Genomic DNA, 21,319 nt, shown 5'->3' on the forward strand with positions numbered 1-21,319 from the left:
AGGAGGAGGTTACAACCATAGAATTTGGTTGAGGGTGGGAGAATAAAAATTCAGCTCCAGTTTCCTGGACTCTGTACATGTGATCCAGGTGTCTTGTTGACACTGGGGCTGACGAAGGCTTCTCCCACGGTGCCTTAGCGGCTTGTAGAAGGACTGTAGACATCGGTAACGCCAAAGTGGCAGAGGTATCGAGCTGTACGATATCAAAAACTGCATCAGACACTTGAGGGTGTTGTTGGACGACCGAGAGGCCTAGAGAATGGGCCATTCTTTTGACAAGATCTGTATATGACGTGAGATTGTCAGATGGGGATATGGGTAGATCATCAGTGACAGCCTGATCAGGAGACTTATGGTCAGGAGAGGTATGAACCTTGGAGGCTTCGGTATCTGAATCCTCTTCCAGAGTCAGAGGAATCTTGGTGTGGTATTTGGACCGGAGTGACCTCAGTTTGACTGGTTAATGGTTTAGGTGGTACGACTTGGGGATTTGACGGACTAGGTTCCGGATCATGGTGGGAAGGGTCGTCAGCAGGAGGACGCAACAAAAATGCAGAAGGTCTTGACCTGTAGGGCGACTGTGATCTGTGGGCAGAGTGGGATGAATAACGATCCTAGTCGGAATATCCCGCCGGAGTCAGCCATGGCATGGATGGTGGATAACCCCCATAAAGATACCTAAGCTGTCGTTGATCCCTAGACAGAGGTGGTGGTGGGGGTAGAAAGACTCGGGGGGATCGACTTCTGGACCGTGGACGTGTCGGAGACAAGGTGGCAGCCTGCCTTTGAGAGTAGTCTCTGTAATCCCGGTCGTCGATATCGACAGATTGAACATGCAGATGTGGAGGGTGACGCTGCGTGCTGTTAGAAGTATGTCGATCCCGATAGGAATTGATTTCGGGAGCCTTCGATACCGTCGATGTCGACGACGGAGAGGGAGAAGGCTCTGCATCCATCTGATGACTTAGGAGCTCTACCGTCTCAATGTCGGAGTAAGGACGCTCCAATTGGTGTATGGGGGGGTCCAATAATTGAATAGTCGGTATCGGTGGAGGGGCTTAGGCCTCCGGTATTGATACTGCCGTTGGAGCGGGAGGCACTTTAGGGGCATCACCCAGTGCAGACACCGCTACCTTCCCCTTCTTTGCCGCCTTAAGGGACTTAGAGGAGCCCTTCTTTGCGGACTTGTGCTCTTTACTTGGTTTGGCCTTCTTTTTCACCGGCGTGGAAGCAGAGGATTGCACCTTTGATGCCGGTGGTTTCGACTTCGGTAGAGCGGTATCGCCGGAGCCATTGATGTCAAAGGCCTCTTGGAGTCCATCATTGTGGGAGGATGCAATGCCAACTCAAGGAGCGCCACTTTAAGGCGCACAGCTCTATTTTTTCGTGTCTGGTTGGAAAAGCGAGCACAGTGGTGACAGGACTCAGGTCAATGAGACTCTCCCAGACAAAAAATACACAGGGTGTGACAGTCAGGTGGAGCAAGTTTACTGCCGCAACCCTTGCACCTGTTAAAAAAGCCCCACTTCTTCTCCATAAAAATAAACAGCGAAAAAGAAAGAAGGGGTGAGAAGGGGGGTAGCCCGAAGGCCACACTGAGGTAAACCGGCAACTTTCCCCTTAGTTGTAAAATAAAGGTTTTGTTTTAAGTTTTTTTAAAGAACAAACAAACACTGAAGAAAAAAGGATAAAGTGAGAAAAAATCCGAAGAGCCGTGAAGCAAAAGCCAGAAAAGCGAACCGATCAGACCGACGAGAAACAGGTCTTTCCAACGCGGCGGTAAGAAAGGAACTGGTGGGATGTCCGCGCCCTCCCCTCTGGGCATGCGCGGTGGGGTTCCTGCGCATGCCCGAGGTCTGGGCGCGAAAATCCATTAAAGAGCTTGCTACAATGCTGATCGATCCAGCGCGTGCGCACTAGACCCCATGGGTGTGAAGCACAGAGACCACATCGAAGATTCTTTGTTTAATGATAGCATAGGCTTGTTTATCTGAAAAGGGGGCTAAATAATCTGGGGATATTCCCATTGTAGAGAGTTTATCCTCTACATATCTAAGCCACGGAGAGAGATGGGACTCAGTTAACATGTGAGTAATAATACTTTTAGCTTTAGCATGGAAATGAAGTTTAAGCCAGAACTGAGTTGTTATCAGCCATGCTCTGGTCAATAGAAGCCTTTGATTGGTTTCTAAGCATAAAGCTGCATAAGGAACACAAGAGAGAAGTCCAAGAATTTTCCACAAGAATCTGGACTGAATTCTTTCCAAGGCTTCAATCCAGATTGGTACTCCGTAGAATAATTGAGCAGCTAATTTGGCATTAAAAACTTTTAAAGGCCGTCGGCACGTACTGGTTACCCCTGGTATAATGGAAATGTGTAATTGCCACAGCAATGTTGGTCGCTGCCTCAACTGCTCTCTCTTTATGATAGACCCATTTGGTGTTATAGTAAAAGTGGATACCCAAATACTTAAAGCTTTTGACTTGTTCAATGAAATGGCCTTCAATATTCCACCTGGATGGCTTCCAACTCTTACTGAAGATCATAATTTTGGATATTTCAAAATTCAGAACTAGCCTATTCTTTTCACAAGTCTACAAAGCTCTTCAAAAAGCATTTCAGCCCTATACAAGTTAGAGACAATAGCACTGTGTCATCAGCATAAAGGAGTAAAGGGGTGGGGATCGAGCCAAGTTTAGGACTGTGACCATTGATCGGATCTAAGGTGGGTGCCAAATCATTTATAAATAGGTTGAATAGAAAGGGTGCTAAAAGGCAGCCCTGTTTGACTCCTATATTAATTGGAATTTTGTCAGGTCACCAACGTTGTTAACTTTGGCGGTCGTATTCAGTGTTCCCTCTAAGCTGAGTTAGTGTGAGCTAGCTCACAGTTTTTAGCCTCCGGCTCACACATTTTTGACTTCGCTCAGGAAGGATGGCTCCAGAGCATACTGATTTATGCAGTAGCTAAATCACTCGCTCACAACTTTAATGCCAGTAGCTCACAAAGTAGAATTTTTGCTCACAAGACTCCACAGCTTAGAGGGAGCATTGATTATGATGAAGCTTCATTATTAAATGTAAAAGCTTCGGTTCCATCCCTGTCAACTTAAGTTTCTCCCATAGACGTTCTCTTATGATTGAATCAAAAGCACCTTTTACATCTAGAAAGGCTGCATATACTTTGGTGCCTTTTTGACTCTTATACTTAACAAGATGCATAAAAGTCACACAGTGATTTAGGATGGATTCCCCTTTACAAAAAGCTATTTATTCTTGACTCAGAATTCCTTGTTCTAACATCCAAGATCCAAGTTTTTTAATCAGTCATCTAGCATAAAGTTTCCCAATAACAGAGAGGAGGCTTATCGGACGGTAATTGGATGGTAACTGATAATTACCCTTTTAAAAGATGGGAACCAGTATTGCATTTGTCCAGGACTCTGGCATTATTCCTGTTCTATTGACTATGGTAAAAAAAAATCTGCCAAGAAGGTGGCCCACCAGTCCGGATTTATTTTAACTATTTCAAGTGGAATTGCATCTGGGCCAGGGGCTTTTCTTGGCTTTGGGGAGCTATATGCATTCTTACTTCATGAATTCAGCCTCGGCAGTTTCAAAAACACAGGATGTTCTAAAAAGTAAAAAAGGAGAGTTTCATGGACAACCAGGATGCTGTTTTTTATTTGAAAATTTATTGAAAAAATGCAATACAAGTAGCAAGATTGAACACTTATGTCTAAATGCTACATTCACTTTTCTTTCAACTACAAAAGTCCAAAATAACAGCTAATTAAACTATAAAGTTTATCTATTTTTTTAAACTCTGTTCCAATATTTTCTATTTTTTAAAAGAAAGATGTAACTCCCTAGTCTATACAATTCACCATTCTCTTTAAAAAATTTACAAAGCTCCTTCATATGTGCAGTGAAGTCTGTGACTGATCATGTAAAAAAAGAACAAAAACAAACCCAATGTTAAGAACACCAAGGGTTAATTTTTCTCTGCATGAAAATGGCAAACCACAGTTTATGAAAACCCGCAAACAACTAAGATTTATTAGTACTTTAATAGTTGGCCTCATGCTGGTGTCTGGCATGCGAAACTGTATTTTCTTTCTTCCCAGTTTGGTCAGTATAACTCCCCAAGCTCCTGCCTTCCTTTTGTACAAATATTCATACATAAATAGCTTCCATCTACTATACAGTCAGGACAGCTTCTGGATGACCTTCTAAATGAGGGACAAAGTTCACTGGGGACATCTCTCAGTATTATAAATAAATAAATCACATTTCATTAATGCACAGCCGATAACAGTGGTGCTGGTCCCCAGTTGTTCTAAGGGGTACTAGAAGCCAAATTTACTCTGTGGGCTTCAATGTGAGGGTGGCATTTTTAAGGAAGCAAGTAGCCTGCTCAGATGCCAGCTTCACAAGAAATGGCGGTACTGCACGTTCGTTAGCAGGCAGACAGGAAGATACTTTCCTGCTGTCTTAATTGTAAGCTGTTTTCATAGCGCCTGCTGTGAAAAGCTAAGCCAGCCTGGCAAATAAATGAAGTCATCAAGCCTGAAACTCCCCCCCCCCCACCAGCCTGCTTGTCCACATACCTATGTGAAATCACTTGTGGCACATCGACAGCCTGAAAAGACCCCACCAACTCTTGCTCAGTTAAGTAATTCTGCCCTCTGGCCTGGTTGCCAGGAAATAGTCTTTACTTGCCCACAGGCGATAAGGCCAGGGGACTGTTCTTCAGACTGCATGAACAGACCAGAGATTAAGCAAAGACCTTCCCCTACAGCACATGTTTTCAGAGGAGCATCTTTATAGCTGTGCACTGGCTGCAATTCTGCAGAAGGGCAGAAGAATGTTGCACCAGGCAAAGATGTCAGCTTCCACAGAAACGAAGGTTTCTTTTTTCATGTATTTTTAAAAGCAAGTTTTCCAGCCCTTGTGGTTGCCAAGTGTGTGGCTCTGCCTGGGGAATCTAGAAGCCAGAGGAGGCACTGAGTAAGATCTTCATCAGAGGAAGACATTTCAGCACCTTCTAAAACTCCTTGCCTCTCTCTCCAAGGATTAGCAAAAATCAACTATTCAAATTACAAAGTCATGCTAATTTGTTTCGCTTGCATTAATTACACATAGCAGAATTCTGCCCCCCCCATAGAAGTAGTAGTGTGCACGTAGCCCCTGAATGTATCCATACATCCAATGTACAGGATGGGGGAATTTTCTATAGGAATTTAAAATCTCACACTCAAAAGCAAAGCAAGTCCTGCTTGTACTACCTGGAAATGTTTCAGCTCTTCAAGTACAGCTGCGACTAACAAATCCAGTTTTAAAGACACAGGGAATGAACAAATCAAGCAACATGGCAACTTCCTATGAGCTGTTTCACATAAAATGTCCCTCTGCTGTTGCATCTGCTCTTAGGGCTTTACCTCTCTCACTCCCTACCTTCCTTCCACTCCCCACCCCACCCTGTATTTCTCCCTGATTTGCTTTATACTTTCCTGTCTCAGTGCTGCTCTTTGCAAGTTTCCCGCAGTGATTTGACTCCTTCCCTTGAGATCTGGAACTTTTAATAAGAGGAGTTTCATTTAAAAAATACTGCTACACATACAACTGGGGGGGTGTGTGTCCTACAAATAGCTGGCCTTTGTAGAAGAGAGCCCTTGGGGTTGTGCCTGATCAAACCCTACCACTACCATCAAATGGGGGTATGAGAAAGACATGTGTCTTAATGGCCTTTGCTGTATGCAGAGGAACCTGGGATGTCCAAAGAAGGTGGAGAGCTCTGAAAGAGAAGCAGAAAGGTCAATGGCCAGGGAATCTCTCTTTACGTAAGGGGCACATACATGGTGATCAAAACCCCTGGAAGTAAGAGTGTTCCACAGAACAAACTGTTTGTGGTATACTGAAATAACAGCAGAAGGAAGGACAAACCATACTCTTAAAGGACAGATTGAAAAGCAACAGCGCAGGGGAGCTTAGGGGAGGGGCCGTGGCTCAGTGGTAGAGCATCTCCTTGGCATGTGGAAGGTCCCAGGTTCAAACTCTGGCATATCCAGTTAAACAAACCAGGCAATAGGTGCCTGAGACCTTGGAGAGTTGCTGCCAGTTTGAGTACTGACTTTGATGGACCAATGGTTTGATTCCTTATAAGGCAGCTTCACTTGTGTTCAAATGACACATTGCTGAATTACACCAGTAAGATTCTAAATTGGATCCTAGCAGACTTTTTCCCCACTGGTGAAAGAGAGAAAGGACCCCATTCTGATGATCAAAAAGCTAAACCAGGATTTGGTCCTCTTTCCTTTAGGGAGAAGAAACTCTTGTAAGACTGCTGTTTCATGTTTTTAACATTAGAGGTGAAAACACTGGAGGTGAAAAACCCACAAGAACTACAAAGAGCCAGAAGTAGAGAAAGTAGAACATCCAAGGTCTTCTTCCATAATCTATAAAGTGCTAAAATTCTATTAAATGCTAAAATTCTAGAAAATCCATGGATTATGGGGAGATTAAAGAGAAAGATCCAAAGAAACCCCCTAAGAAGCCTCACAACCCAGCCCTAGGCATGTTCAGTCAGAAGAAATTACCACTGTTATCAGTGGGGCTTACTCAACAGCTAAGTGTGCACAGGATTGTAGCCTCTGAGTGGCAGCTGCCATCTTTGGAAGCTGACTATGGCTGCCAGCACCCCACCGCACATCAGAGCAAAGGTACTCAAATAGTGCTGAATTCCTTCCCCTGACCCAACCAATCTTCTCAGCTCTAACTAAGTCCATAGCCTTGAGTACTTAAATTAAAATGAACTCAAGTCTAGAGTGGGGTGGAGAGAAAGATTAAATTTGATATGACAATTCTAGCAAGCAAAGTTACAGTCAAACAGTAAACTGGAGTTTTCAGTTCACTGAATTCAAATTCTTTTAACAATATGCCTGGCTTTTTTAATAGCTGAAACAGCAGAAAGCATTTAATTTCCACTTCTCAGAGCCTAGAATTAAGCTTACAAGCAGAGCCTACCCCTCTACGGCTCCTGCTACGTGGCACACTTGACACAATTTCAGCTTTACACTTCTCTCAGAAATAATATTGCTCACAACTCTTATGGTGTATATCTTACAGAGTTTTCAAATACTGCTGGAAGGAAGAGTTGGGTATGCAGTTTTAGTTTTGCCATTGGGGGTGGGTGGGGGAGAATACTGCCCAGCTAAGTAAAACAAGAAGGCAGAGCCCAGCCAGAAAGAAGCAGGACATCTTCCAATGGTGATTCTTCTCATTCATCGCAAAAGTGGCAGCAACATACACAGAAACTGAATCTCATGTCCAATTAGAATATTCATGTTTACTTTTAAAAAAACATGATTTGTGTACAAATGCAAGTTAAAAGCTTCAATTTAAAAATAATGCATCTTGAGGAAAATCCAACCTCCTCCATTTACTGTTGGTCTTCCTGTGATCCTGCACTGTTAGCAAGTCAGATCACATTTGCGTTAAGTGACTGAGACCTGCAGCAGTCAATCCTGGGCTCTGTTGATTCTTTCCAGTATGACAGCGAAGGAGACTGAGGGAGCAATCCACTAAGTCCTGCTGCTCTGCACCTTCCACTCATTTTAGCAAGGTTTAGGTAAGGTATTCCACACAATCCCATTAAAATGAAGGAAGGGCGGCCAGCAGCAGCAGTATGCTCTGTTAGGTGCATCCCAAAAGAACTTTCATACCATCTCACCAAAGAACATTAGAATGATAGAATTACATATGCTTAACTGCTTTCCAAATAGCCTGAGTTTTAACAGCCATCAGTGAAAATAACCTAGTTTTTGATATCACACCTGCTTAGAGAATACAGTCTTAAGAATATTGGATTGTCTCTCTGAGGGATGACTCAAAACTGCAGTTACAAATCATACATCCCTTGTGTGGACAGCTGGCCAATATGCTCGCCAATGTGCTAAGTTTAAATAGTGCTTCTGAAACCCAACAAAATATTAAGCTTATCCTACTAAAAAAACAAAGCAAAACACAAATGACTGGGGGAGAGGGGAAAACCCCAAAACTATTACTGCAAGTTACAGCCCTACTTCATAGCATTCAGAGTCCAAACCTCTCACAAAGTCATTTCTAATAGGTTTGATTTAATGGGGAAAAATGATAGATAAGATTGATACAGTCTTCCAAGAAGTCCAAAATAATATGAGAGAGAAAAGGGGTGGGGAGTTTGAAGGCAAAGGTTCCTTATCATAGCTCACTGAAAAGCTCTAAAATTCACAGTATAAAAGTGAAGCAAATTCCATTCTCTCTCAATGCAGACATCCTACTGCAATAGTAGTGAATGTATTACTCCACAGCTTCTGGCTATGTTGAAGCATCTAGAGGCTCACAAGTCCACAACGCAAGAAAAATCCAGACGCAAAAGAGGGAGACATACCTGTGAGTGCCTTGTATAAATGTGTATGTATCGGTATAAAAACTTCGGGACAAGTCACAAGAGGAGAGCAAAAACTGGACAAACTGGACTCTGATTTGTTGACTTTCCTAGTAAGAAGATCCACTTCTAGATTATTGACATCCCCACACTATAAGAATGAGTGAGAATTCACTAAGTGAGAATGCAAGGGGCAGAAGGATAACAACAATGAGGGGGCAATGCAGTTAAAAGAAACCCCCTTCAGCAAGCTTTATGATACTTCCAGCTTCATGATACAGGTTGAAAAAATAGGTATTAGGAAAAGGAATGCCAAAAAAAAAGGAAAAGGAAAAAGAAAACCTGTAAAAAACACACTTCAGTACAGTGAAAAGTATGGCATACTGTCGGTCACAATATATAAAAATGATAATCAAAAAAAAAGGATCCACTGTATTGAGGAGAATCCCAAGTAAACATCAAAAAGCCCAACTCCAAGTAGTAAGTGATAGAATGTCTGATAAAGTAACTCTGGCAAGTTTGAGGTCATGGTGCTCCAAGGTAGTTTCCTTGTAGTTTTGCTGGTATATTTCAGGTGGCCTTTCTCAGATTGAAATAGACATTGCCTGGGGAAGACACAAATGTTATCAATCAGTTTGGACATTCTGCAAGATCTGCACAGCAGTTTCTAGCGTAACCCTGTAAATAGGGCACCAATTCAACACAGGCACGTGCATGGACACACTTGCCCTCATACTCTGCGTGATTGGTGCATTAGTAAACCGGGGCTATGAGGTCCCGAATACAAACACTTAGTAGAGATATGGCTCTAATTCTAACAACAACAAAAAAGTGGCAATGGACCAAAGACTCTTACTTTCTTTTGCACATATAACATTTTGTGCGATACAGAATGAGCCATAAAATTGAAACCATATCTAACTGAAGGCAGCCTCCAATGCTGGCACCAAACCATCCAAGAATACTTCCATTTCTGCCCTCTAGTGTGAAATACATGTTCAGAAATGGCAGGTGCAACTATGATCCTATGCTTGCTTACTTGGAAGTCAGTCCCACAGTCAGCACTGATCTACATATAACTAATTCAGAGAGTGGGTGCAATTTGCAGTAAAAAACTGTAAAAATTTGCAACTCATCTGCAGGGAGCCTCTATCCCCACATTACAAAGCTGCATAACACAGCACTATAATACTGCAGATTTTAAAAAGTTGAAAATTACTTTTGGCTTTATTCTAGGGTCAAGACATATAACAGGGATGGCAGGAACCACAAGCCAGCTGTAAAAACTGGCAAGATGTATTGTACCCTCAGGCTGTGCATTGTACAGGGCAAGTCTGCATTTAAAGGACTATACAAGTCTGTGCATTGTGCCATAAAATATATTTTCGAGCATCTACACTCTGCAGCTGAGCCTTTAAAGCAGCAAAAGGAAATTGATTTTTCAAGCTGGCTCGACATCATCTGTTTCTCTTGAAGAAAGGTGCACTATAAATGAAATAAATAAAGTCCCAGAACCAGGCTTCTTTCTTATACATATAAAATGGCCAAGCCGTCACACCACAGCTGATTCTTTTTGTCCATAAAAAATAGGCTAGAGGTCCAGAATTAGACCTTGGTCCACCAACTGCTTATCTGTACGCTGTAGAGCTTTTGCTCTTAACAATTTCACATTATGATATTGAGAGGAGGTGTTAAAAATGCAATGGCTTTCCTGATAAAATTCTTAAAATAAATAGTCCCCATTTACAATGGAGGCAAAAAAAATCTGACTGAGCTTCAGAATGCACCATTGCACATAAAAAAAGAACATTTACCTTGATATACATATATATAATTATATATATAGCTGGTCTTGCTATTCTGCGATCTCCGTCTCCTGATGGACCACCACCTTTGTCACAGACATGTCTGGGTGTTGCTCTTTTGCTTCTTTGATGGCCTGAACCAGAACCTGAAGGATGATGCCATAAACAAACTGATTGGAATTGTTTTCTGGGGAACCTGCAGTCTTTCTATTAATTGAATTCCTATCCTACTCATTTTTCAGGGAGCACATGGCAGCTCTTCCATTGTATCTTGACAACCCTGTGAGGTAGGTTAGACTGACAGAGGCTGTGATCACACACACTAAATAATCCACTTTCAATGCACTTTCCAACTGGATTTTACTGTGTGAATTGGCAAAATTCAATTCAAAAGTGCATTGAAAGTGGATTATTTAGTGTGTGTGATCGCAGCCTGAGAGTAACTGACCCAGTATTACCTCGTGAGACTCATGGATGAGTAGAGATCTGAACTCATTATCCTTCTGATCCAAGTCCTACACACACAGGCTCTAGTCTGGGCCATGACTTAGTTCCAGCAGGTACTGCCCACATAACAATGCCAATAGCTACAGTGTTCTACATAAACAGGGGTACTATTCTGTACTAGCTTCTACAGTTGATGATACCTTACCACCTCAAAAATCACAGATATTTTTTCCAAAATTTTAATTTTGGTCATGAAATTCTCAAAATGAAACGAACTGCAATCCTTCACTTTTGTTCTGACCATGTTTTGCTTCTGTCATGAGGGGGGGACGACGACACATTTCCAAATCAAATGTACGGCAACAAGGACTTCTCTGGCTTGAAAATGAATTCCAAATCTGGCTTTTAAAGTTTTGTCTCACTGCACAGAAACACCAAATTGTTTCAGAGACCCAAAGGATATTCAGTATACCTTAATTGATCCTCCAGCTGCACCACTGATAAAGATGCCTGAAACTGCAAACATTCAGAACAGTCACTAAAATAAAAATTTCTTACCTGATCATGATCAATGTCTGCATCTCCTGTGATGACAATTCTTTTCTCAATTCGTGTTTCTGAAATTCCACCTTTCACCGTCTGTTATGAGAAAGTGACCATTAACAATGACACTTACAACTGCAAAGACAGAAGGGTCAAGACCACTGAAAGACTTGCAAAGGCAGAGGGGGGGCACCCAGTTAAATATGTTGCTAGAGCATAATAAGAGGAGAGCAAGAAGTCTCTTTTGGCATTTCAGTTCCACTATTTCTATCAGTGTTAGATGACAGTTTTGAATGATCTGGCTACTGTATTTTACAGAAACAAGATGTCAGGAGTCCAAAAATCATGTACAGAAATACAAGTCTTTGAACTATGGTCTGACTTCTTTATGAGGATGAATACTCACATCTACAGACAGGGCAGATTGGAACTGGTTCTAAGAAGCAACCATGGGAAGAGAAAACACTGGGAGCAGTCCTTACTAAGGTTTGGTTTTCTCCCAGAACTGACACTAGCAGACATTTATGTATGTATTTAGGAGATGTTTTAATCCCAGTTTCTGACAAATCTCCTAAATATATAATTTAATCTCTTACAGATGCACACACTCCTCATATGCCAAGAGATTTGCAGCTAATCTTCTTTATCCAAAGTAAGACATAGGCAGAGATATATAAGCAGCTGGTAACATATTTTACCTACCAGAAAAAGAAGAAACTGTGAGGTCAACTGCGCTAGAAAATATTTCAATAACAATCACGAAACGATAGAACATTCCGGAGACCATCGTCACACCATTTTCAACTGCCTTGTGCATTTATATGATTTTTGTACACTTTTTTGTATAAATATTGTGATTGTTATTGAAATATTTTCTAGCGCAGTTGACCTCACAGTTTCTTCTTTTTGCGGTCTGTTCTGTGACTGTGACCATCAATTTTGAGCAACATATTTTGCCTGACATGAAAAGAAGTGGTTAAACTGCATTAATGTACTGTTCTTATTTTACTGGAAAACCTATCCTTATTCCTATTCTGTTAGCCCGACTGAAATATAATCCAATAAACCTGATCTTGCCTATCAGTCAAGGTGCTTATGGAAGAAAAACAAGACCGAGATACTTCCGTTGTCTCTGTTAACACATTTATTAAACAAAGAGGAATCACTCTAATATTGTTAAATTTCATGTCCTAACAGTGGAATCATACATGAACACAATGCTACTAGTTTAAGCAGGCATCCTTGGCTAAAAGAGGAGGATAGGAAGGAAGCACGGTGATCACAAATCCGCATTTGGGGAATGGGATGAGAAAAGGTTTACCCACCAGATGGGCATTCAGTAGACCAATGCAGGCTACAGTCTAGAGATTCCTTAGTCAGTAATAGCCATGTGTGGGTATTCTTATCTGAGAATTTTAGGGGCACTCGAAGCCTATGTCAGCCTAGGGCTTCAACCCACATTGTACCCCCACACACACACTCATCCACAAAGCAGATGGGAATGATGTTCTATGGTTCACAGGGACATCCCCTGCGCTTCTAACTGTGCACTACAGTGCCAAGCTGAAAGTACTGAAGATCCCTAAGAGCTTTTTATGATTTGCAAACTACATGGCTCATGTTAACCAGAGTGATGAAGACCAAACACATCAGCCAATGTTGAACCGTTGGCAGCTTTTAACACTGAGTTTCTTGCATTTTTTGAAAAACTGTTCTTTCACACTTATAATATTATGTCATAAAGGCTCTTGTACTGTGATAGCTTGTATGCATTCATTGCTTTGCAAGACTAAGAGCACGTAACAGAACATCCAAAATACAGAAAGTTAAAAAAATGTTGGCACTTCTACCAGTACAACAAATGGAAATAGGTTTCTTGCTAATGTAACTCCATACATTTACATCATACACTGGCATTTTGTGATTTGCAAAACCATGAGGGGGGAAATGTTTTAGAAAAGCCTAAATTTTGATTTTTGAATGTATATCTGAATTAAAATTCTTTGAAACATTCTTTTGTTTTCTAAGGTCTCCAAGCTTGGATTCTGCCTAGATTTCTATGGGAGAATGGGGAGGGGGGAATTTTTGCCAATTCCTTCCTCCTGTGGCAGCTAACAACATACAACAAAATGTTGTTCCTTGGGGGGCAGAGGTCTCCAGTATAGCTTGGGGGGGATTGAAGGTCCGGGGGGGGGGGATTGGCAAAAATCTCCTCCACCTCCTTGCGCACACGGAACTCTACACGGGATCTAAATCCCTTTTCCAATAACATTACAGTGCAATTACTTGCACCAGTTAAAGCATTTGGACTTCAGATCTTTTCCGCCCTCCTTCTAAATGTTTAACATACATACAACAATCAACAAATGTAACACAATCACTGTCTCAGGAATTTAAAGTCACAGAATTTTTTTTACCATGCAGTCCATATTCTCTTATGTTATATTACTGGTCTCCAAACAAGATTCAGATTTCAAAATATAACATAATAATTCTTCTAAAGGCTGTTAATTTTACCTTGGCTACAATCCTGTGCTTTGTTACCTGAAGGCAGTGAGATATTTAATCAGCCTATATGTGGGACTGCAACTTTTATGCATACTACAAAAAAAACCCAAGGAGAAAATACACAGGGGAAAACGTATTTTATACGATTATGTGAAAAATGAGACTGGGAACACAGTGTGGACTTCCAGCCCCAGGACCCCAAAAATTAGTTTGCTAAGAATAGCCCAATCTCATCAGATCTCTGAAGCTAAGCGGAGTCAGCCCTGGCTATTATTTGGATGGGAGACCTCCAAGGAATACCAGGGTCATGACGCAGAGGCAGTCAATGGCAAACCACCTCTGGTCTCTTGCCCTGAAAACCCTACACGGTTGCCAGAAGTCTGCTGTGACTTGACAGCATTTTCTACCACAAAGGAAGTAAACCCATATTTTTTCTTAAGAAAGCAGATGGCTAGAACATTGGTAAAGAAAACAGACATAAGACTACTTGTAAGTGACATGAGAGAGAGAGGGAGAGAGGGAGAGAGGGAGAGAGAGAGAGAGAGAGAGAGAATGACGACCCTGTTCATATTCCTGCATTATATGTTCTCACTTAGTCAGATCCTATGCAAGAACTGTGTTCATTTGGTTACCCCTGATACTTCCCTTTATACAAATAAGAGCAAATCCACAAATTCAAACTGTTATCTCAGTCATCAAAACACAGATCCCAAAGCTCATGCAAAAACAACAAAGCATCTTGGAGGACTAACAGCTTCATCAAATTAAGTCGGATTGTTGCCACCTTCCATCTAGGCTCCCAAATCCCAAGTATCTGAAGGCAGAGGCCAAGGTCTGTAGTGAATCATCCTGTGATAACAATGATGATTTCACATATTAAAAGTTCCGACAGAATTTGTCTCCTTTGACTTATCTGGCAGGTCACCAGACTGGGTGCTTTTGTTATGAATGACAACTCCCATTTCAGCCTTCATATCGAGCCAGCAAAGTTGTGGGATTCAATGAGCAACTATAATAATTGAAAGCATTTTTCAGTGCTCAGCTTAACTGCATGGAGATTCTCTAATACAATTACGTTTGGTGTAGTGGTTAAGTGCATGGACTCTAATCTGGGAGAACCCGGGTTGATTCCCCACTTCTCCACTTGCACCTGCTGGATAACCTTGGGCAAGCCATAGTTCTGTCAGAGCTGTTCTCTCAAGGACAGTTCTGGAAAGAGTTCTCTCAGCCCCACCTACCTCACAGGGTGTCTGTTGTGGGGAGGGGAAGGGAAAGGAGTTTGTAAGCTGCTCTGAGACTCCGAGTGAAGGGCGGGGTATAAATCCTATCTCTTCTTCTTCTTCTAAGTTGAGTGAACCAGATTTTAAAGCCATCTTGTGGAGCACTGCCACACAGAAACAATTTTCAACAAGCTTCTGCTTGGGTACCACAATATCCAAATTGGCTTTTCAGAGTACATGTTCATGCTTCAGGGTGACTCAGCACAGAATGTGCTTTTTGTTCCACATTGCATACAGATTGGTGGTAGTCTGACTCCAGGTTCTGCTTCTAATGATTTAGTGTAACCGCATTGATTTTTGAAATACCAACCACACACAAGGGACTAAACATATGCATGCAGAACACCATTGCTTCAGGCAGTCATGCTGAAGAGAACCTAGTATACTTGAAGATGTAAAGGAAATTCACATCTAAGGTAACAGGTAGCTAATGTTTTTTTAAAAGTTCTAATGACACAGAAGAGCTTCTGTGAGCTATCTACCACACTGGAAAACGTCTCTGTTGAAAGCAGAAGGAAAAGTCTTGCCAGTATTTTGGGTGTTAATTCAATCTGAACCCTGCCCCTCCATCAACTCCTGGGTTCTATCTAGAAGAAAAGCAAACAAGACCTCTTAAAAACCACACTCATTAAGGGCCAATGGAGGCCTGTGTACATTACCAGTCCCATTAATGGGGCCATCCAAACACAGAGAGCGGCAGGACACAATTCATTCCTTGATACGGCAGAAAGTTTATCAGTGAGGTCACACTTTTATTAGCAATGTCTTTTACCTTTGTGATCTGGGTAGTGGTAGTGCTGCTGGTGGTCTCTGAAGTGATGGTCTGAGCAGTTAGCAGAATTCCAGGGTCTAAATCCCCACTGCCATCATCAGTCTATGGCAGAGACACACAACAAGTATAAATCAAATCCTTGCTCACCTATGGCGAGTAGGCTGTTCAGCAAAGGAGGCCATACTGATAAGGTGTAATAAGCTTCAGAATGCTGCTAATCTGCATGTATTTTTAATTGATAAAATCTGCATGAATGTGGTAGGTACCACTGGTCAGGAAAAGTCTTGCTTATTTATGATCTCAAGTACACAGCTATCCAGCACCAGATTCCCGCCTTATGTGAGACCAAAACATGGACAGACTTCACACATTATAAATACAGATTTGTTAGTATTTCTAAATAGAGTTTGGGGAGCCAGTGCAGTATAGAGGTTAAGCGTGTCAGACTAGGATCTGGGAGATCAAGGTTCAAATCCCCACTTTGCCATGAAAATCTGCTGGGTGACCTTGGACCAGTCACATACTCTCAGCCGAACCTACCTGAGAGTGTTGTTGGGAGGATAAAATGGAGAAGAAAAAAATGTTGCAAGCCACTTTGGATCCCCATTGGAGAGAAAAGTGAGATATAAATGAAGTAAAATAAAATAAAATTTGACCAAAGGCAACCTTGCCAATATATTCAGACTCCATATTCCCAAATTAAGGATTTCTACATCTTTTCTAAGCAGATGGTTTTCACTGATCCGGATTTAGCTTGGTTACAGGTCAATTTTATACTTATTACAATTAAGATAGATCTATGTAGGTTAGGAACATATGTTTTACTCATATTCTCACACCAGAATAACAAAGTGTTTTGGAAAAATAAAACATACTAATTTCAGCATATTCTTTCATGGGTTAGAGATTATTTCATCAGATGCATGAAATGTACATCCACAGGAGATAAAGTTACAAGCAACAGAAAGGTGTAAGTGGGCCAGTTAGCAACAATAAAAAGTGCTTTGGATGCTTGCTTTTGAAAATAGCCACTGTCCCATTTTGCTGAATATAAGCATAATTTTGAATGTGAAACAGATGAGCAGAATACACAGTGGGCATTTAGAGAAGCCCAACCAACTTGTCCATCAGCCAAATGGCTTGGGCTATATAAATTTGTAGGAAAGACATATGACAGCCACATTTTCAAACTAATCTCTGCAACTAGGAGGACTAAGAGAACTAGAATGTGCACAGATAGCACAGTACAGCATTTTAATCGTATTTTGCCACAAAGAAACCCTATGCTCAGCAAAATGCTCTAAAGCTCTTGTGCCTTCATGCTCCCAATGGTTCAAATGGTTCCACTGTATAGAGACAGAATCACAAAGACATACCTAAGCATACCTTAACCCAGCACTTGGGCATAATACACACTAAACAGGAATACTTTGTGTCATCAGAATGTGATGAGGATATCCATGCCTGTTTGATAAATGAGTTTTGCTAGGCTGTGTACAGATATAACTTCCTCTGGCCAACAGGGGCTGTAGCCCAATCCCCCTTCAGGAAGAAGGAAGAGGAGAAAAGACTTGCTACCATAGGGGGAGATGGGTTGGTCCATAAAAACAATAAAAGATTTAAAAAGCAAGAAGAAGCTGTGGTGCTGGAGAAAGGGGATGCATTTGGTTTTGTCAAAACAGACTGAACTATAATTACTATTGCATATGTCCTATAAGCATCATGGCTTACCACTTCACACTGGCAGATAAATGCCAGTTTTCCCAAAATTTAATACACATATCTGTTACCCCAGTTTGCTGACATACCTGTTCATTATGAGATGAATGGATGACTTATTGCCTTAAAAAAGAAACTAAAAAGAGGGTATGAAGAACTCTGTGACATGCCAAATGTGATACCTACAGAGTAGCCGCTAGGTGGAAGCAACTTCCATGCAAGTCAAAGTATTTCAGAGCCTTCCAAACACTTAAAAATGTAACTATCATGTTTAAGGGTTCCCAACCTGACTAACAGGGTTCCAATCTGACAGGTTATCTTCCAGTTCTACTTGTAACCTCCATAAACTCATCTGTTGGAACAAGACAGGAAATTGGCCAGCTGGGCTTTACTAAAGGGAGGTGACTGAATGCTGTCACAGTAATTGGGTACCCAACAGCAACTTGTTCAAGTTAATCTCTACAAAGCTTCTCTCACAGACAGTAAATCTCTAAGAAAGAGGTCACCAAATCACACCCTGGAATTTTTAACATGAATCTGTTTTTTAAAAGCTATGATATATTAAACCATTTAAATATATGCTCCTGTCTGTAGAGAGGAATGCTTTAATATGCTACCTGTATCAGTCTATACATAACTTCGGGTATGTGCCAGCTAAAAAATTAATGTGCTCCTTCCAGTAGCCTGCTTCTCCCCATCATCCACATATTATTAGTATTGGATGCAATTCTAATCCATGGTCTCTACTAAAAGGCACTTGAAACAGTGTACAATTAAAAACAATAAAATGGTCATCGTAATGTCCTACAACACTAACAATAAAAGCGCTGCTACATTAAAACTGGCTAAAAGGAGATGGCTTTAACAGGGGATTACACAAATTCAGAGGACAGCTCTATCAATGGCTATTAGCTGCAACGGCTGAATGGAACCACCCTGTTCAGAAGTGCCACTTAATACAAGTTATTTGGGGGGGGGGGGGCACAACCATGAGCAAATAGCTATTACCTTCTTGACCTGCTTGTGTGCTTTTCAGAAGCACTGTGGGAAACAGGATCCTAGCATGGTATAGTGGTTAAAGTGTCAAAGTAAGTTCTGGGAGACCCAGGTTCGAATTCCTAGTCTGCCATGAAAACGTGATGAGTGGCCTTGAACGCCTAACTTGATGGGTGACCTTGGACACCTAATCTATCTCATAGAATGGTTGTGGCTCTGAGGAGAAAACGGAGGAGAGGAAAACTGTGCCTCACTTTGGGTCCCCATTGGGGTGAAAGGCATGGCATAAATGAAATAAATAATTACAAGGCAGACCTTTGGTTTGAACTAGCAAGGCTATTACAGTTACTTTTAAAGGCATTTCTTGGTGAACATATTTTTCACCTGTTGACAGAAAAGCAACAAAGAAGAAGCCAGATATATCTCCCAAGGAAGTGCATTCCACAGAATGGGTGTTGCCACTAAGAAAGCTTTGCCTTGTATCCTTGTCAACTTCAATTAAGTCAAGGACAGAACAGGAAATCTGTTGATCTCAGGGAACAAGGAGGAACACACAACAGCAAACTGTCCCTAAAGACTGTGGGCTTTAAAAGATTGCAACCAGTACTTGGAACCGGAAAGCAAATGCTTGAAACAAACATTTGTTCATTTGTCCATCTATATCCCAACCTTTCAAATCATGTTTGGAGATGCTTACAATGCAGAGTAAAAGCTGTATTGGTGTAACAAACACAACAGAACAGCCTATAAAGCTCTTGACAGGTCCCAGTAGACAAGTCAGAAACATTATTTTTAAAAAGACATCTGGGAAAGCCCTGTGAAATAAGGAAGTTTTTGCATGTATTTCTAAAAATTGCTAGGCCCCTCAAACAGATGGCCACTGTAATCCATTACAGAGGTTGGAGGAGCATGTGTCAGCAAGTTCAAAGTAACCTTGGAAAGCCTAACTTGGATCAGAGCAGTGGCAATGTGACAAAGGTATCTGGAAGCTCTACCCATTCACCTCCAAGCTATTTTATCAGTCTAAAAGGCCTCTCTAAAAGTGCTATTTGTCACACAGGAGAAAAATATGTAGGCCTTCATATGAGCAAGTATGTTCAGCTTTGAAGATACATTTTAAACAAAAAAAAATGGCACAGGGGAAAAATTAGTCATCCTCTCCCCCAGCACTGCTTTACTTCGTGGACTTCTTATATGTCTCACCTAGCTTAGCTCTAAGAAATAAGAGTGAAGCAGAGAGTAACTGCTAAAGACATAATCCTTTAGTTTTGATACAGAACTGGAGATAGATGGGACACTATGTGCCTCTACTAACACACCAAAAGCAAAGCCCTTGCCTAAGTGTGCAGTCTTACTCTGGAATTAAAGAAATACATTTAGGATCTGTGTGCCAGTCTAAAGGTTTGAGTTCATATTTTTAGTGAATATTTTAATCTTTCCTCTTTAACATGCATGAGAAAATCCAAACAAACTGTACTACTACAGTACCATCGTATTCAAGACTTCCTACCTGTGCAGCTTCATAAGTTATAGTCTTGGTCTCTGTGTGGACAATAGGAACTTCTTTAGTTGGAATTTCACTTTTCACAGAACTTGACACATCAGAGATAGTAACAGTCTGAGTCTTCACAAGGGGCGGCTACAAAATAGGATTTCAGAAACAAAACAAATTTATCATCATTATATACCATTACCCCCATTGAGATGCATTCTGATACTGATCTGATAAAAGCACAATGGACTCACTTGCGAAATCTCAACGTTAATCTCAACTGCACTCAAATCACACATTAAAAGTGGTTAGCTGTTCCAATTGTGAAGATAAAAGTTTGGTAACAAAATGCAAACGTTAAGGCATTTTTCTCTCAGTTCCTGGCCAGACAACCATTTCTGCAAACTGAGACAAGGAAAACTGATTCAGTGTTAAAGAATAAACCAAACAAAATATGTGGAGTATGGATATCTATTGATTGGAGGAGCTTAACTCAGCCTACGTGCCAATATATTCATTTGCTCAGAAGACAGACAGGCTTAATTACACAGGAGGGAAAATACTCAAGTGAGTGCAGAGACAAGAACTACATTGTGAAAAATGTGAAGCCCACTAGGCTTTTCTAAAATCAGTGTCAGATCATCATTTATGATACGTGTAGCTCAAGAATAACAGAAAAAGGAAGATCAGTTGTGCCACCACCTGATAATTAGCCAAGAAGAGAATGTAATATTAGCAAGAACATCACAAGGCTTCACCCATTCAGTCAAGTCCCATCCACCTTTTCAAAATCTGAGATCACCTTGATTATTAGTAAGTTCAGATACCTTAATAGATGGTATTAATGGTCAGAACACTGAAGCAGGCAAGATATTCACCATGATTGGACAGGGATTTTGTGTGAGTGTATGTGAGAAGACTCCCACATCTGATGACTACTGACCAGATGAATAAGACCTGAGACTAGAGCTACATTTTGTTCTGCATTTTCTGCAATTTATTCACAACACACATCAGGCATATAAGACATAGCTGATAATTTTAGGTTCCCCTGTCTTTGCAATACATGATGCTTCAATTGAGAGAATGCATTTTTTCAAGTAAGCCATTTTAGTATAAGGGTGAAGTTGAGACTCATTTCCTACAAACTGTATGAGATTAAGTATCTGATTCCCTTGGGGAATTATTTCAGGCCATCTAGAACATAAGCCTTCTTCGTGGATTTGTGGCATATGCTTGCTGCAGTGTTTGGGGATCGATTCCAGAAAATGAAGCAGAGGAAACTGTAAAGGGAGATGTTTTGAGTAGACATTTACTACCTGGAAACA

The 21,319-nt window shown here is 41.2% G+C and overlaps 1 protein-coding gene across 14 annotated transcripts in view; it reads right to left on the bottom strand.

Annotated features, from left to right (window-relative positions):
- Positions 1–6,115: 6,115 nt before the first annotated feature.
- Positions 6,116–21,319, bottom strand: part of EPB41 (erythrocyte membrane protein band 4.1) — an 87,060-nt gene continuing 71,856 nt past the window's right edge. For 13 of the 14 annotated variants that reach the window (XM_015423408.1, XM_015423406.1, XM_015423407.1 and 10 more), the window contains 5 exons: positions 20,010–20,138; positions 15,785–15,886; positions 11,240–11,320; positions 10,244–10,380; positions 6,116–9,034 (listed from right to left, as the gene is read on the bottom strand). In XM_015423408.1, the coding sequence (XP_015278894.1) occupies positions 10,285–10,380; positions 11,240–11,320; positions 15,785–15,886; positions 20,010–20,138 (408 nt within the window). In that variant the 3' untranslated portion in view covers positions 6,116–9,034; positions 10,244–10,284. The remainder of the gene's footprint in view (positions 9,035–10,243; positions 10,381–11,239; positions 11,321–15,784; positions 15,887–20,009; positions 20,139–21,319) is intronic. The other variant, XM_015423400.1, reaches the window with a different exon arrangement.

Source organism: Gekko japonicus, unplaced genomic scaffold, assembly GCF_001447785.1.
Source record: "Gekko japonicus isolate JY-2015 unplaced genomic scaffold, Gekko_japonicus_V1.1 scaffold1874, whole genome shotgun sequence".
In the NCBI taxonomy this organism is placed as follows: Eukaryota; Metazoa; Chordata; class Lepidosauria; order Squamata; family Gekkonidae; genus Gekko; species Gekko japonicus.